The 18,464-nt window shown below is 41.0% G+C and overlaps 1 protein-coding gene across 3 annotated transcripts in view; it reads right to left on the reverse strand.

The window, feature by feature from the left end:
* Positions 1 to 735: 735 nt before the first annotated feature.
* Positions 736 to 18,464, reverse strand: part of LOC111647668 (NT-3 growth factor receptor-like) — a 129,814-nt gene continuing 112,085 nt past the window's right edge. For 2 of the 3 annotated variants that reach the window (XM_023397297.2, XM_087171554.1), the window contains 3 exons: positions 16,003 to 16,246; positions 10,128 to 10,286; positions 736 to 7,697 (listed from right to left, as the gene is read on the reverse strand). In XM_023397297.2, coding sequence (XP_023253065.2) covers positions 7,512 to 7,697; positions 10,128 to 10,286; positions 16,003 to 16,246 — 589 coding nt within the window. In that variant the 3' untranslated portion in view covers positions 736 to 7,511. The remainder of the gene's footprint in view (positions 7,698 to 10,127; positions 10,287 to 16,002; positions 16,247 to 18,464) is intronic. The other variant, XR_015436588.1, reaches the window with a different exon arrangement.

Raw genomic sequence — 18,464 nt, forward strand, 5'->3', positions numbered from 1 at the left:
CGATCTGTCAAATGGTTACTTACCTATTCTCTTCTCTAAAGGCCCGGATCACTGAGGCTACTGTGAAGCGGCTCAAGTTCGGCTATTGCAGACTTAGAGAAGTCCAACACTGACTCCGACCGGCTAAGCTGTCGCTAAAGCCTTTGTTTTTCAGCCTCTGAAGCAGATAGAGACAGAAATAAAAAACATTTGAGACCCTGAACCTTTGACTTTTATTGTAAATCACTGCCTTTACCCTAATGTTCATCAACAATTTGAAAAAAATCAATTAACATTAAACTAAAGTTGAACTGAAGTGGGAATGTTAACAGTTGACTTTGTTTTTCCAGCCATATCCAATTTCTACGGTGGCTCAATGATTTTTTTTTTTGTTTCTTTTCACGTTTTCTGCAGGTCAGTGGAAAGATAGTGCTCATTGTGTTTTGATTAAATCGTAGTTATTTAGAGCAGAATGGAGACATTAACTTGAAAGTAAAATATGCCATGTAATCAATTGTTAATTGCTATAAAAAAAAAACATGAATAAATTGGAAATCAGGCTTGTGTTGGACACTGGCATCAATTATTGCAAAAGTTAGAACATTAATGCTTATTTGAAGTATTCATAAGACTCACATATCACAGTAATAAATAATTGATTGATCTAATTTAAAGTTGCAATGGGTTTTTATTCAGTGATGAATATATTCTCTTTTCCAATGTTTCCTGAGGGAAAGAAAAACAGGGACACAGATGTTGAAAGATGAAGTAACTTTAATCAGAGTCAGACACAGAGCCGCCTTAAAAGTTCACCACATCTCACCTTTTTAAGAAGACAGTATATAAGATGAGAAATTATTCTAATACATAGAATTATGAATGGAGACGAGTATACAACACATTACCCAGAGAGAGAGAGAGAGAGAGAGAGAGAGAGAGAGAGAGAGAGAGAGAATGACACTGACATATTACTGAGTAATGTTGATTTTAACATACTGAGCTTAAATACTTTGTATGATGCAGGAGAACACTGGAAGGAAAGAAGGAAGGAGATGAGAGTGAATGAAGAGCGTGGACAAAAGAAAAAGAGGGGAGAAGAGTATAAATGTGTTCTGAGCCGACAGAGAGAAAAACACCTGTTTCCCTTCAGCCTCAGCGAAAGCTTCAGGCTGTGATCAGACAGGAAACACCGGGATCAAACTTCTCTGAGTGTGTGTGAGTCCCACTGATGTCTTCAGGAAGCTGGCCTTTACTACTGCAGCAAGGGCTGCTCAGGAGACATACATACACGTGACACGTCATGTGACTGTTTCTCATCAGGGGCTGGTTTCACAAAGACAGAATGTGACTGTGGTTTCGATATGACAAACAGTCAGACTTCAGATAGACTGAGTCTAAGTTCATCCGTTGCACAAATCAGTTTAGTTCTTGATTACCTTAAGCCGGACTGTGTTACAATGAATTCTGGGTAAATTGACTTTTCAATCTGCATCAAACTGCTCTGCTCCATTTAGTGCAGCAGAAAATCTTTATGTGTGTGTGAAGAGTGAAACAATAAAAAGAAAAATCTCATTTGGAAAAAAGAAAACTCTTTCCCCTCTCATTACTCTCCTGTAATGTTTCCCTGTTTTTTTGTTGTTGGGTGCTACTGGTGAGGGCAGGTGTCACTGATTGTTACCATGGTAACATTGGTCTTAGGCCTGAGTTCGCCTCGGGGTAAGGTGTCTAATGTTTTTATCTTAAAATGAGTCAGTCTTTATTTTAGTGAAACAGTCTGACAAACATCAGACTGATCTGTGAGCAACATGAAGACTGGACCAGCACTACAGACCAGTCTGACACAGCTTGGTGAAACCGGCCCCTGGATATCAACACAGTAGTCATCAGTTCAGTGTCCTGATAAACAGATCCTCTCCTTCATTTTTGTCCAGTTTATTTGCAGCATTTTAACCAGAGAGAATTCTCTCTGTGCCAGTAGTAGTAGGTTTTTGTATAATCATTATTTTTTGCTATTATGTCTGCACACAGCAAAGACCATGGTTATTATGGCTGAGGTTGAAATACAAGCCTTGGTTAATGCTAGTGAAATAAAATAAAACATAAAAACCTGCAGGTGATGGAACTGACGGAAAGTGCCGGTTTACTTCCCCTCCCCCGCACACTGATTTCCCACATCACCAGTGAACTGGGTTTGACTGATGTGATTGTTGTCACTGGAGTCAAACAATATGAACATACTGTATTTAGTGGAGTTTTTAGACCAAAACATCACGGTTGAGCTATTAATATGAACTTGGTTTTAAATAGGACGTTAATGACATGTCTAATATCACTGGCTATAAACTACCTGAGCAACCTGACTGACTGCTTCAGTTTGTCAGTTTAAGTTTTGCTGTTGATTGATCTCTTCCTGTCAACAGAGAAGACACTGAGCAGCTGGACCGACAGAACAGAGGAGGAGCTGATCTGACTCACGGAGGCAGACACTCTTCTGTTACAGGGCTTTTCCTGCTCAGTGCAGCTTTAATAAGAAACACTGAGAATTTCTAATGTAACCACTGTAGGATTTTCTGTTAATATGTCACTGCTATGTCGCTGCACCACGTGGTGCTGAGTTAACTCTTTGTCTTTTTTTGGTATTAACATCACAATAGGCCTAGTGATTTTTAAACTGTGGAGGTGAAAGTGGAGTTTTCAGATTTTGATAAAATCCTTCTTTCATTCATTTTGCATCTTTCCAGCAGCTGTGTGTGAACTTTAGGATGAACTGATGTTGTGATGTTTAATGTTCTAAATGAAACAAAAGAATACAGATGCTGTTTTTGTGCATTGTTGCACCTACCTGTTACAAGTCACTGAACAAAATATATAAATTCCTAGTTGAAGCAAACACTGTGGGGCTGGTTACTGTTGACTGTTGTCATACAGAAGTCTCAATTCATCGGGGCATGAGCTCATTGTTTACTGTTATAAGTCGGGCAAAATTACTGACTTTTTTTCAGCTACAAAAACTGGCTGATAAATTACTGATCACAACAACATTTAAAAGGTTGTTTTAACTTAAACGTCCATATAGTATAAAGGTCTCTGTCCATGTGTAGTTTGATTATAAAGCAGCTCTAGCTTCTATATTAATACTGTGAAAGTATCAAAGCCTCAGTCCACAGAGAAATGCACACAGCCTGTATTCAGAAACTGAGCCTTAAAACCAGCCGTCAGGACTTCTGGAACTTTGTGATGTCACAACAAAGCAGTCACCGCTTTCAGCCACAGCCCAAGCCCCACCCACCTGGACCCACCATCCAACCTTGCAGGATTTGGTTTCTCTGAGTGTTTTCCTGAAATCTGCTTTATTTTTACGGGATCACTCAGAAAACAGTCAGCCAATCAGAAGAGAGGCTCAGAGCCTCCTCTCTTCTGATTGGCTTACATAACTGTTGTAACAACAGCTCCAGAGAGAAGCCTGAGGGAGCAGATGTAAAACTACACCGAGATGGTTTTTGGTTCTTAAAACCACAAATATATCTTATGGATCAACACTTCAAAATAAAACACAGGAGAAGAGGGAAAAAAGGAGCTTTAGAGACACTGTGGTAAATGGTCAATGTTTGGAGGGATAAGGTGTGGGCATGCAGAGTTGACTAATTCCTATAAGACAGCAGAAGCAAACCAATCAGCACACAGGGTTGTATTCCTGAAAAAAAACAATCTTTGAACCCCACAAGCTCTCTCTCACATTCAGAGAAACTGAGCCCACAGTTGTCCCAGCCTTCAGTTAACATCTGTACAGTCAGTGCTTTGTGGGGTAAATTAAAATGGACTCAAACACTCAAATACTAGTGAATAATGCAAGGCAGATTTTTGCGTCACGTTCAGTCTGAACATGTTTTAGAAAACCTTAGCTCGGTCTAACACACAGTACTGGCCTATCATAAAGCAAGGCTGTCAGGACTCTGGACCACAAACACAGTGCAGACACATTTTCTAAGCCACGATCATGGACAGAGCTACACACGGGGCCGATAATCAACATGCAGAGCGAGGTTCTAATAAAGCTGCTCCTCCCGAGCTCCCAGCAGACCACACACATATAACGCATCGCTTCCTGGAGCACGTTCAGATAAAACAAATATACAGTGCGTGTGCCACAAAGTACCGATCCACCTAGTGCGTGTTTCCTTTTTTTCTGCACAACACACATTTTCTGTCGCATGACAAGAAGCTGTGAGATGTTGCACATGAACCTGCTGCAGCTCACACCAGTGTCCTGTTCCTGCTAAAACTCTATCTTCATAAATATGCATAGTTCTGGAATATAATAATTTCATGTGGTTACAGTTCAAACAGAAAACACACACTTATAATTACAGTAGTGATTGTATCATACAGAAGACTTGGGCTTGTTGAGGCTTGTTAATGCTCTGGGTGAACTTTAACATGAGCACCTCTGACGTGACTTCATGAACATAAAGGTTAGTAGAAACCCAGGGCTGCACACAGGTGTTAACTGATTTACCTGTCCTACCTGCCCAGCTGTTTGCATCTGTTGAATCTTCATACATTTTGTATCCACTACAACTTTTAATTCAAGGTATTAATTTCTGGAGTAAATTTTTTTTTTAGCACTAAGAAACTAGTTGTTCCAGATTCAGATACATGACAAACATCAGTGCAGTGAACAGTGACAGTGGCTCAGACCAAGCTAACCCCCCCCCTCAGTGTTTTCACACACTCATGGCTGTCACTGAGAACACAAGCTGATGGACAGGGGGAAGTCTTTAGACTGGTTTCTGTTACTGAAGAAAATAAGACAAAGCTTACTGATTGTTTGTAATTATGGGCTCAGTGAGCCATTATGGACCCCGCTGTTCATATATGTATTTACAGTGGGGTCCACACATGTGTTAGCTGTGTTACTATGAGGCCTCCCAAGTGCTTTTCTAATCGTGATGACATTGTAAACCAGAGCTGTGTTAACATGAACAATGTGCAGTGTTATGAAATGAACAGAAAATGAAACAGAAAATAAAAGATGCACGCTCAGTTGAGAAGGTGAAGGTGTAAGCCAAGCTAACAGTTTAGCCCTGCTTCCACTCTGTATGCTAAACTTAGGTAAATGCAACATAAGTGGACACACACACACACACACACACACACACACACACAGAGATGACCTGACTCAACAAAAGTAAAATAACCAAATGTTGAACTGTTCCTTTAAGAGTGAGGCTTGTTTCTGATCCTGGATCAGTATCTTCCCTTTAACTTTAGCTCTTCCCTCCACCGTCCTGACATCACCCTCGGATGATTAACTCAAATTACGACAAACTGATTTAAATGTAGATTATTACATTCTATGACTAAATAATAACAGTATATTACAATGAAAAGAAAGATAGATAGATCATAATGATCTATTGGCTTTCACTGAACTGTATAACAACACGTCAAGAAGCTAAAAATAATCAAACTCAATTAAAGTAAATAAGTTAAGATATCTCAGGATGTAGATTTACAGTATTTACATTCTTTAACTAACACGATGTTTGTGACAGTGACTGGTGGCTCCATCGCTGTCCTCTCAGCTCAGACTTCCTGTTGCCATGAAGCTGTAGCTCAGTCGTCAGAGTGAAAGCATGTGAAGCTCACAACACAAGAACACGTCTTGAACTAGGCTCCTCATGACCAGCTGTATGTCATCAGTTTATTTTCTACCCAGTGGCAAAATATTCCAATGGCTTTGGGGCACGGCAGGGGTCCACTCTGTGATTCAAAGTAAAAATAAATTAAAAATATATAGAATATGTAATTAAAAAAAACGAACTAAGATGTAACTTCACCTTGGATAAGTTCTACGTTCTCGTCGAGCTGCAAAGAGTACAAAAAGATTTTTTTTTCTGTTCATTTTTACTCTTTCCTACAGAAATAGAGTAAAAATGTCTTTTTAATAATTTTACTTGTGTTTTTGAGTTTTTGGGGTTTTTTTGCAGTATATGTAGTGTGTGCTGCACGTAGGTTTGTTTGTCATTAAAATGATGAAAAATGAGAGTTTACAGCTAGTGTACATTTTTAAGCAGGTAAACAAAATGTAAAAGTGCTCTTATTTTGAAAGACTACTGTTTTTTTGTGTAAAGTTCCCAGTGTTTAGAAAGAAGTAGGAGGCACTTGGGTCCATCTCTGTGGCGACACACAGTCACTCATGCTTCCAGGCTCAGGGTTGGAAGATCTGGTCAGGTTCTTTAGGAAGTGAACAACTAAGCGGGTTGACATGACACCGGGACTGGAAGGTGGATCCATGAGGCTCCGCAGATGAAAACAGTGAAGCGTGTTGACGTTGGACAAGCTGCTGCTGCACATGACGTGTTCGATTCATCCTCAGTGTCCTTTCCAACAAACAAAGGTTCAACGGATGATCACGTGACCAGTCCCTTTACATTAACCCAGAACCACCTGGTCGTTTCCTTGACGATTGTGGTGACTGTTGCTAGATTCTGGAGTCGTCATGGGCAACAAAGGTCCTAAAGTTAGATGATCCAACAGTTCAGTTCCTCTTGTCTTAGTTTTACTAAGAACCAATCATGACAGATTATGATTCATCAGTCACAGGTAACTATGTCACAACTCAAATGAATAGATTTAATTAACAGACATGTTTCCTTCTTCAAAGATGAAACTCATCGTCATCATTTCATGAGGATGTTCTTCTTCGTCTGTTATAATACATGATGGTTCAATCTGGACATTGACATTAACAGTGACCAGGTAAACAGATCAGCCTGGGTAAGAGAACGTGGAATAAACAAACATCCATTTAAAATGCACACAGATTTCTGGAGACCTTCAGAAGTCCAGGATGGTTCACTGTGTGACTGTCATGTGCTTCCAGGAAAAAATACAACCCATGTAAGGCCGAGAAAGTGAGATGGCTCTTATATTAGATTTATGAAACCTGACTTACTGAGGGACACAGATGAAAACAAGTTCAGGGTGAGATACTGTAGATATAATCTAGGACAATCTGAGCCAAACTCCAGACCTGGTCAGACTTCGTCTAAACCAGAACAGAACCAAAGCTGGACTGATCAACGGGTGAAATGAGGATGCAGGTTAGAAAGTGACGGTACCTAAACCAAACCATACCAGTACAACCAATAAATCCAGGTCAATCTAGTCTGATGCTTTCCATACTTCATAGTCACATCTTTATAGTCATGTCTAGTTCATTCGAAAAGGAGCAGGACTTGACCACACAAACCAAGACCCAGACTTGTAGGTGAGGTCCAATCCATGTACTTGATTATACTCTAATGTAATGCAATATAACTCCAGCCAGCTAAACATCATTCCAATCCTCAAATGTCAGGCAGTTGGATGCAAGGAAGAGTTCAGTCCGAATACTGATTCACATCACAGGCTATGATGTGGGTCCAGGCCAGACTTTGGCTCCAAAGCTCTATTCCCTCTGATCTAGTGAACTCGTTTCTACTGCAGTCATGATCCAGTCCTAAACTACATCCTCGTTCCTTCCAAGTCTATCCCAGTATGTCCAGGTAGACTGGTGTGGCTTTCATCAGGGTGAACAGCATCTTCTGAATGTCCTTAATGTTGAGGCGCTGCTGTGGTTCTCTCTGCCAGCAGCCCAGCATAAGGTCGTAGACCTCCTTGGGACAGAGCCTGGGGCGCTCCAGTACCCTGCCCTGAGTAATGCACTCTATCACCTGGGAAGACAGAGGGACACACAGTTAACAAGATGTAGCTTATTGTCTTGTTCAGGAAAGGTTTATGCAAGTGAGCGTCACATTAAAGTGCAGCACAGGCAGAAGAAGAGATCACTGCTCGTTTGCTTCATGAGCCAAACCTAATCAGAGACAGGGGAAATGAGGTGACCCAGTATGTCACAAAGTTAAACCCCACATTTGTCCTTCATTTGATAACAAATCAACACCAATGTGAAAGTTTGAAACCATTCCTCTAGTTCAATGATCTGAAGGTCATCATATAAACGCCTTAAATTCCTCCGGGCAGGATTGCTGCAATGCCCTCTATTCTGGCATTACCCAATCCACCTTGTCTTGACTACAGCCGGTGCAGAACTCTGCAGCCAGACTGCTGACTGGTACCAGGAAGAGACACAGCATCTCACCTATACTTGCATCTCTGCATTAGCTACAAGTCAAATACTGCATCGAGTTCAAGGTTATTTATTTATTTTTAAGGCTTTAGACGGTCCAGAGTACATCTCTGAACTCTTCTGCCCCCTCTCCATCCCTAGATCCCTCTGAACTTCAGACCAGCTGCTCCTGGCTGTCCCTGGGGGCAAGGCTAAGAGGAATGGGTGATCAGGCTTTTCTGGTAGCTGCCGCAAAGGTTTACTTATTTTTATTAAGTGTTCCCCCTCTGTGGATATTTTTAAGACTAATCTTAAAACCTACTTGTTTCCTTTGGCTTTTGAGTGTCCCTAAGGTTTTATCTTTCATTTTTATCCCTGGTGTTTTTATTTCAAACTGTTCCCTGTCTGTCTTAGAGTTATTATGCTGTGTGTTTTTGTTGTGTATATTATTGTACAGCACTTTGGTCAATCCTGGTCATTTTAAATATGCTTTATAGATTAACTTGATTTGATTTGATTTGATTTGATACAAATGACCAATGGTTGTAATCTATCAATGCCAAATAGTATCATTGGATTACTCAGTTAATAGAGATCAAGTCAAGTCTCATCACAAGTGAATAAAAATCCTCCCAATCTTCCTCTGATTAAAGAATATCACTGAAACAGCCTCAACTGTCCCCCACTCTGCATCAATTAGACCGTTTAGCCATGTCACAACTGGCCAAAAGGTCAAAAGATGGTCCTCAACACCTCAGCCAGTTCATTCACCTCTGGTCAAATCCTGATTTTATAACTGACGTCACAAAGCACCAAACACATAAATGAAAGACGAAGACTGAGCTGTGATTTCAGCTGGATTTACTGAAGAGAATGACATGCAGCAAAGGGCCACAGGCCACACTCCAACCCGGGCCGCTGTAAGACTGCAGCAAAGACTAAGCCCAAATGTCATGCGCTCCAACGGGTGAACCGCTGGGACTCGAGACAGACTATAATTCTTATTTAGTCTCTGACACAGAGCACAGCCTCCATCTGGATCCACAATAGTTTAGTTTTTATTTACTTCAACTCCAGAATGTAACAGACTTTTATTAGAGGCAGGTCTTTATGTCCAACTCCCTCTGTTTGATATGTAGAACTGATCATAGTCGTTAGTACGAAGCCTCGTTACTGATGACTTCTCTCTCTCCTGCTCCCTCTGCTCAGTGTGTCTTGTGTTATAGTGTTAAGTTATTCCTCTGCCTCTTTTAGTAATAATGATACATGGAATAAAAGTAATGTATTTGCTGTAATGGAGGTGAGCCTCAGTGTATTGGAAGTGCTCCTCCTCTTTCCTGCAGTTCCCAAGCAGTCAGGAACCCAGAGCAGCTCGATAGACTGCCTGTGTCAAGAGGTGTAGCCCTAAGCCCCCGGTCGTCATCCATACACAGTCCAGACCTGAACCAGGTTTATACCCAGTCTGTTTGACAACGAGTCTCTAAATCTAGAGACATTGAACGGATTCAGCAACACATGCAGCTGTAAATACAACAGCTTTAACTCCTTTTCTCTTTCTTTCTCTCTTCTATCTCACTTTCTCCACTTATGTGTCTCACCATGTCCATACGGCTCACTCACTGACTTGAGTCACAGTGATTGCTGAGCAGCATCATCTGACCAGTGCCATAAAGGCTAGAAAAGCTGCGCCGATTAAAATAGAAATGCTCCATCAAAATGGAGTAATTCTCAGTGATTTATAGATTATATGTTCTGGTCTGGAAAGGACAGCGTCTGGGTCTGGATCTGGATGTGGACCACAGTCCACCTGCTAGTGAACTCTGCTTTATTAGAATCTGTCTGTATTCTGTATTTTTCCTCTGGGAACAATAAAGTTGAAGTTTAGGAACTATAACGACAAAATAAATAGTTACAAAACTCTATAAAATTAAAACAAAATGTTTTTTCAAAGGTTTGTTTTTAATTTAATTACAGAATCTAATTTGTGGAGTATGAATGGAAACTCTTCTTCATGTCAATAATTGAAGTGGTGACATACCTCATTGTTGGCGAGCTGGAACCAGGGCTGTTTGCCGTAGGTGAAGATCTCCCACAGAATGACCCCGAAGCTCCACACGTCACTCTCTGTGGTGAACTTCCTGTACATGATGCTCTCTGGAGGCATCCAGCGGATAGGCAGCATGGTGTGACCTCCCACCTGAACACACACACACACACACACACACAAAGACACACACACACACACACAGACACACACACACACACACAGACACGCACACACACACACACACACACACACACACACACACACACACACGACGATCCCAGATTTATGATTCAGGATTCAGAATGTAAACTCATCTTTCAAACTAACCTCCATGAGGTTTAAAGAAAGCAGTGACTTGGTGTCATGAGTGCACAGGAACAACTGTGATCTCCGGTCTTCTTCCTCTGACAGACATGAGATATATTGTCGATCATCTGCTGCTCCTGATTATAGCTTATGATGTATGGCTACCACAGTGTTCATCACATCTGCTCTGACTCATTCAGGCCACGTACGGAGTCAGATCAGGGCACTGGCTGCTGTGGTTAACACCGGCAGTGAGTACACAGAGGGACAGTGGACCTCATGTGGACAAGATGTGGTTTAAAATACATGAAGTGTGATGATGATGACTGAGATATATGTCTACAGGTGTCATCACTACATGTGATGAATTAATAGTGACTATAAAAAGATGGCTACTGTCGCCTCGAGACAATTCTTCTGTTCACTATCAGCTCCAGGTTGTGGGTCTGATTTTCAGAAGTGGGGGAAGACACCTGATGTCAGGGGTGAAATGTTTTTTTTTTCCCAGGTGAGTTATATACACAGTTTAGCAAATTAGCTCAAGAGACCCTGTTTTTGTACCAGGCCATAAACATCTCTATTTCTGCTGTTAAGTTGGACATTTTAACATGGGAGTCTATGGGGATTGAGTCAACGTTGGAGTCAGACTAGTGGTCATTGGAGGAACTGCAGGTTGTGGTTCTTTATTTTTCAGCCTCAGAGGTTGATGCTTGGTTGAAACCAATGACAGCAGCTCTGACACCTATTGACCTTCTACAGGATGATGTATTGTAGACAAACCCTGATGTTAGCATCACCCTGGTTCTCTCCACTAAAAGCCAATGGGGGTTTTTCCTTCTTTTGGAATATTAGGGAAATAAACAACAGTTTATGATCCTGACAGGTTTTGTCCAGCAGGATCAGCTTCACTAATAAAAACCACTTTATGATGTTTGAAGCCTAAATACAATCAGCAGATGTAAGTTACAAAGTTAGTGACAGTTTGTATAAACACAACGATCTTTTAAAGGTGGACTGGTGAGTAGATTGGTTTTCATGTTCAACATTACAACATTACATTCACCTCTGTAGTCTCATTTAGACACTTGTTAAAGACGTAAAAGCTTCAAGAAATCAGGACTGGAGGAGCTAACTAATGTCCAGGTTTTAGGACTCATTCCTGCAGAACTCTATTATTACTACATTATAACATAATGTATGTACTCACAACTATCTTCAAATTCAAAGTAGGTGTCTCCAGCATCACATTTAGCCATGATGACAAACACACACACACACACACACACACACACACACACACACACACACACACACACACACACACACACAATGAATTTTGGGGATTTTTTCCTTAAAAATGTAAAATGATTAAATGATTAATCAATTATCAAACTTGTTTCCAATTCAATTTCTGTCAGTCAACTAATTGATTAATGAACAAATTAACGAACTAATGAAATAATGAATAAAGCCAATAGAGGCCCAAGAACAAATCTTTGTTGCCACTGAACATCAACTTTTTAAGAATCGTATTCATGGTGGTTTTATATGGTTAAGACAGACAGACAAAGCATAGTTAAATAATATAGACAGATCCTGGACTTACAGAAAGGACAATAAGCAAGTAAATAAATAAATCTCTGACATGATAATAACGATGTGCTGAAGCACCATATGCTAAGGAACTTCTGCGGTCTGCCAGGCAGTTCATACCTCAGTCTTTCTGTATGTAGGATCAGTCCTATCAGTTCTCTCAAACAAATCTCAAGGTAAGTCAGATTTCCACAACTCCAAAATGCATCTCTTGGCATTTACCATGCCATAAACTTGGACTGCTATTGTGGAAACAACGCTGTTTCAGGGTCAGGAGTCAAAGTAACCTCAAAGACTTTACCACTGGAACAGAAGACACCAAAAATTATGTAGTTTTGGACAAGTCTAGAGATGGTGAGCTTGCATGCACGCTATAGTCTTACACCTACTACATGAAGGTGAGAAATCAGGAAAGATCTTGTGCAGTTTGGCCTTGGAGTAGTAGTGTCCGTGAATAACTTTGAATTGGAGTCATTGGAGTCTAGAATTAACAGCAGGATTTTATTCTTTTTAGTGCTTCTTTCCAAACATCACGGTCGATTACAATGTTCAGATCCTCTGCCCAGACCTGTTTTATTTTACAATTGGACCCATCAGATTTATTTGATATAGAAAAAAATAAAATAGAATACACAGAGCATCAACTCTTTATAAATTTAAGCAACAGCATGATCTATACCAAGAGCTTTATTGTAGCTGCCTGACCTACCTTAAACCATACTGTACTGACTGTGACCACAGTCTGGTCTTAATATTAACCAAGTGTTCTTAACATAACAATAAAATCATTAGTCATGTTTGAGGAACAAAGGTATTACAGGTGAAATCAAAAATGTCTCACACACGTTCAGGCAGTGAATCATTATTCCTCTGCTCTCCTCTGCTCTCTGACGGCTGTGAAATCAGAAGGCAGCTTGACTAATTCAGTCAAATATGTGGCTCCTAATCAAGACTCACATGATGAATGACCTCCAGTGTGTCACTGACAAATTGTCCTTCCAGCCTCTTCCTCTGCCATCATTACTCTACCTCTGCTGTTTGAACCCATTCTTCCTCCTGTCCTACTTTCTCTCTGCAGTGTCTCCACCATGAAATAGTCATTTATTCAATAAGCACTAATAACTTTAATTTAACTGCCTTTGAGAAATCATTGCTGTTGGTGACCTGTCCTAGTCTTTTGTCTCTCTAACATAAACTAAAGCAGTTAGAAAGATGAAGGTAAAGGCCTAAGTGTCAGAAACTACAGTTCCTCTAATGGCCACTAGAGTCTGGCTCCAAAAGTGAGTCAATCCCCATAGACTCCCATGTTAAAATGTCCCACTTTACAGCAGAAAGTCATCATGTTTTACAACCTTACATTTGAACTATAATATATCTAAATATATTGTTTCCCTCTCAGGTCTCTCTCACACACATTTTTCATAGCACATTCTCAGCTCATTAAAGACAGCTGAAGTTCATTGAGCTGAGTCAGTTCCAGGGTCGTGTGTGTGTGCTGGCTGACTGTCATCCAGGGGTGGACAGTAACAAAGTACTTTTACTTAAGTACTTACTTAAGTATACTTTCCAGTATCTGTTCTTGACTTGAATATGATTCTTTTAGAAACCTCAGACTTCTACACTTATATATTGTACTTCTGACTCCACTACATTTCTATGAAGTACTCTTATTAGTCAGTGAATCTTTTTTTATTTTGAAAATGTGATAGACCACACACTGTGTTCAGCACAGGAGAAAAAAACAATCACAGTCAACTCCTCCACTGTCAGTCACGTTTGAACCTGTCAGTGTCCTAATGATGGCAAGGTTATATGAAGGTGAGGCAGAAGATTCTTCACAGAGACCATGGTCTTGTTGATTCAATTGTGTTTTCTGGACATTTCTATCTATCTAATGTATCATATTCTACAGGTTTTTATTCTACAGGTTCAGTCAGTCAGTCAGTCAGTCAGTCAGTCAGTCAGTAGGTTGTTTCAGGGTCATTAGGTTCTGTAAATTTGGAAAAAATATGAGTTCACATAAAAAAAATGTACTTTTGAATATTTCAGTGTTTTTAAAATCAAGTTCTCTAGTACTCACTAACTCCAGTAAACATCTGACTGAACAACTTTCACTTGTATTGGAGTCATATTTGACCAGGAGGATCTGTACTGTGACTCCAGTAATGGAGCTGTGTCCACCTCTGCTGTCATGGCTGGTTCTCAGTTTTTTCTGTGCACCCCTTAAACGTACAATACTCGTTTTCCCACACCGTCTTCAAACAAATGTCTTCATCATTTTCACCAGATACGTCCCTACAGCTTCTACCAGCACTGGCCCAAGAGGTTCAGCGTACATCTGTAGAGTTTACAAAGTGTTCCATTGTGCAGATCTTTGAAAACATCACCTCCCCTATACTTCCATTGAGGGATTGAGACAGGTTTAGTTCCAGTAAGGAGAAATTAATGAATGCTTTGGTCATTTCTGTTGTTCAACACAGGTTGTTGTGTGACATTAGCCAAATGAGTTTTTAAGTTTATTGTCTTATCATTTATGTAGAGCACATCAGACTGTGTGTGTCTGCTATCTGTACTTTTTGTATGTTCTGTCTCTCAGACTATGACCAAATAAATATAGAGCAGATCTAATCAGAACAACGACATGATGCTGCATTATGGTGGTGGGAAAATAAACGAGGGATAAATAAAAACTGTGTGAAACTGACCCAGTGAACAGGTCAGTGCTAAGTAAGTGTTAGAATTAAAGAGAATCAGTGAGGCCTCTGTGCTGCCCCGCTGAGATGCCGGGGCAGCCATTAAAAAGAAAACAGTCCACAGAAGCTGCTTAGGACTATGGGACTCAGTGGAGTCACTGACATTTACTGCCAAACACAAATTATTTCCCACCATGCCAATTACAGTGCTGAGAGAGTCTCCTGAAAACCATCAGCTATGAAGACAAACCTTTTCTACAAACAGCAGGATGTCTTCAACTACTCCATGTGAGACCATCGTGAGAAGTTTGGGCTCCTGGACTCATTAAAACATTAAGTCCTTAAAAAACAGCTGCAGGCTCAATCATTTAGAGAAGCTACACGCTGAATGTGACCGTCAGTTAAGGCAGCACACCCCTGTCCTGCCGCTACCAATGAAAGTTAATCAAAGATTAAGATGAATCATTACAAGCAGCGCCAATGGTAAGAAATGGTAAACACTTCCTGTCTCCTAGGTGGGCGTGGACATGATTACTTGTTCATTTAAATAATATCACATGAGAGGGAATGATGTTGTATTGAATATGAGCGCGGCTGTGATTCGGTCATGAGTACGAGGCCGCAGGCTGAGTACAGAAGACAATCAGAGCCATGCTGATATTTAATACAGCTATCAGTCTATCAGTGTATAACTGTGCATATGAGTGTGATGTATGAATGTGAGTGAATGGGTGAATGTAGAAAGTATTGTAAAGCATTTTGAGCGGTCAGTAAGACTAGAAAAGCTCAATATCAATGCAGCACTCTGGAATGACTCTCGTCCAATCAAATTACTTGGTTGGAACTAAATGTTGTATAGTAATGTTTTGTGAGTCAAAACATAATACAACACTAGATACAGTTTGAATTTACACCTGATGTTTTTATCTGCCAGGTAACCCAGGAGAGAGCAGGTAGGAGCAGAGGCGGATTGTGACACAACTTGTAATTGTGATAAATGGTAAATGAGCTCATATAGAGCTTTTGTAGTCACATTGACCACTCAAAGCGCTGCACACTCACCCAACTATTCATACAGAACTTCTACCACACACTCATACACTGATTGAACAGGCATCAGAGGCAATATGGGGTTCAGTATTTTGCCCAAGGAAACTTCTACACAATTGCAAAGGCACAAGCGATCACTGATCGTCCATCAGCACAACATTATACTGTAAATTCATTCTTAATTTTTGGGAAAAAAAATATAGAAATAAATGTAATGTTCTCACCCTGTAATAATCTGTGCTGTAGATGTCTCTCGACATGCCGAAGTCTCCTATTTTCACCAGAAGACCGTTCCCCACCAGGCAATTCCTGGTCGCCAGGTCACGGTGCACAAAGTGTTGGGACGCCAAGTAGATCATCCCGGCTGCGATCTGACTGGCTATGTGAAGCATCTGGGACAGACCCAGCTCCCCATTGGTCTGTAGAGGCTGTCCGTCCACCAGGATCATGGCGTCTGGCCCGTGGGCTCTGAGGAGGAAATCACAGAGTCAGTTCGACTGATCACGGGAGAAACCTGACATCAGTCAAAGCGATAAAGCCTGATGTTTTTGATTCACAGTAAAGGCCATACTGCTGGTTTTACATGTTGAAGCCCATTAAATATAAATTGTGTTTAATTCACATGACTGATGACCATGTTCAAAAACCTACAGGTTTATGATTCATTTTCTCCATTCACACAATGATTTCAGTTCCTTTTTAAAACAATATGAATATCAACATTTTATTTATTTTGAGACATTTTGAGTAAAGATCCCAGCCAGGAGTTGAATCAGGGACCAGCTGCTAAGGGACTAATACACCCATATAGTATACACTCCAGCCACTCGGCCATCAGGCCTCCTCAAAGACCTTTTTTGCTAGGTAATAAGGTAAACTTTTGTATTCCTGCTACCAGTCAAATAAAAGTATAGGCATGACCATTGGCCAATCGTCACTGTTGTAACCGTTTTCATATGTTTACGGACACAGGATTGGACATAACCAGGAAGGAAACAGAAAAGCAGTGGGAGGAAACTATCACAATGAAAGAGTGAGGCTGTTCCGTCCCTGGATTTCCCTGTGTCTCTCTGTGCTCTCCCTGTGGTCCCTTGTGTCTCCTCCCTGTCTGTGTAGGTGCTGTGGGTGCGGTTTCCCCTACGTGGCTCTGGAGAGTACCACACCTGTACGCCATTACCTCATCAGCCTCAGTTCAAATACTCCGGCCTTTCTTCCATCGCCTGATTGTTCAGTAATGTAGCAGCAAAGTCTCAGCAAATCTGTTGTTTTGAACATAATCAAGAGTGTTTGTCGTTTCCTTACACCTGCTTTCTTCCTCTGTGCCCTAGGACTCCAGAGCCAGATCCCACACCCTCCTCCACCCAAGTCTCTGCCTGCTTCACCCTCCAATCTTCAGTCACATACCAGCCTCTATTTGCATTTGGATTTAGATTCTCCTCATCACCCCAATTCCCTCTCAAGCCCTGGATCAGCTCCTCTACACCATAAGACCTCCATCCTCCATTCCTTCCCTTATACCCCCTTCCTGTGACTCTCTGTGTTCCAGATCCAGCCCCCCAGCCCCAGTTCAAGTGTGTGTGTGTGTGTGTGTGTGTGTGTGTGTCTCTCTCTATCTCACACGCACTCTCCCAGTCTCTCTCCCTTAGTCCATATTAAATTCTAATTTTAAATAGAAACAGAGACAAATTAGGTTTTATTTGAAACTATGAAATTCTACATTCTCACAAAAACCGGGACAATTCGTGTCCCAGGAAAGATTTTTCAGGACAGTCGCTCAAAAAAGAGAACAATCCTGGGAAAACCAAGACGGGTGGCAACCCTAGTTAACATTAAAAGGCTATTTTGTGTCGATTAATTTGTAGTAGCTAGCTAGCTAAGTAGTAACAGAGGTAATGCTAGATAGTGATGCTACAATACACTCAGAAGAAGTATTCAGATTCTTAACTGAAGTAAAAGTACCAGTACAGCAAATTAAAAATACTCCTTCACAAGTAAAAATCCTACTTCATGAAATATTAGCAGCAAACTGTAGTTAAAGTATGAAAGTAAAGTCCTGGTTTTGTTCCTCTGACTGATTACGTCTGTAAAAGAAGTGGTGCAGTCAAGTGGAAGCTTGGTTTGTGTGTGTGTGTGTGTGTGTGTGTGTGTGTGTGTGTGTGTGTGTGTGTGAATGAGTATGAGCACTGGCACTCAGTCAGATCAACAGTGTGTGTCCTCACTGATATTCAGTGTGTTGAAGTGCTTTAGGCTGGTTTACTTATAGAAGGAAAATGTCCACTGTATGATGATATAACAAAAAGTAACCCACTCAGTGTTGGTCACACTTCTGGCTGAGTCACAGCTGTAGCAGTGAAGACCTGCAGTGAGGAAGAGGAGGAGTGCGAGCTCAGCTGTGATGACCTGGGTATACAATGTGAAGCCAGTAGTCACTGTGTGTGTGTGTGTGTGTGTGTGTGCGTGTGTGTGTGTGTGTGTTAGTGGAGGGCATTGGGTGCTGGCTAAATTAGCAGCGTGTCCTGGATGAATTGATGCCAGCACTTTAATGGAAACACAATTACTGAGCTGAAATTAGCATCCAAGGCACAGAGAGAGTCACTGAAACACTGTCCCATACAAACACACACACACACACACACACACACACACACACACAGAGTCATACATCAGCACTGGCAGACTTCACTTC

Source organism: Seriola lalandi, unplaced genomic scaffold, assembly GCF_002814215.2.
Source record: "Seriola lalandi dorsalis isolate HSWRI2012SDOR001 ecotype SW California unplaced genomic scaffold, Sedor1 jcf7180002055008, whole genome shotgun sequence".
Taxonomy (NCBI): domain Eukaryota; kingdom Metazoa; phylum Chordata; class Actinopteri; order Carangiformes; family Carangidae; genus Seriola; species Seriola lalandi.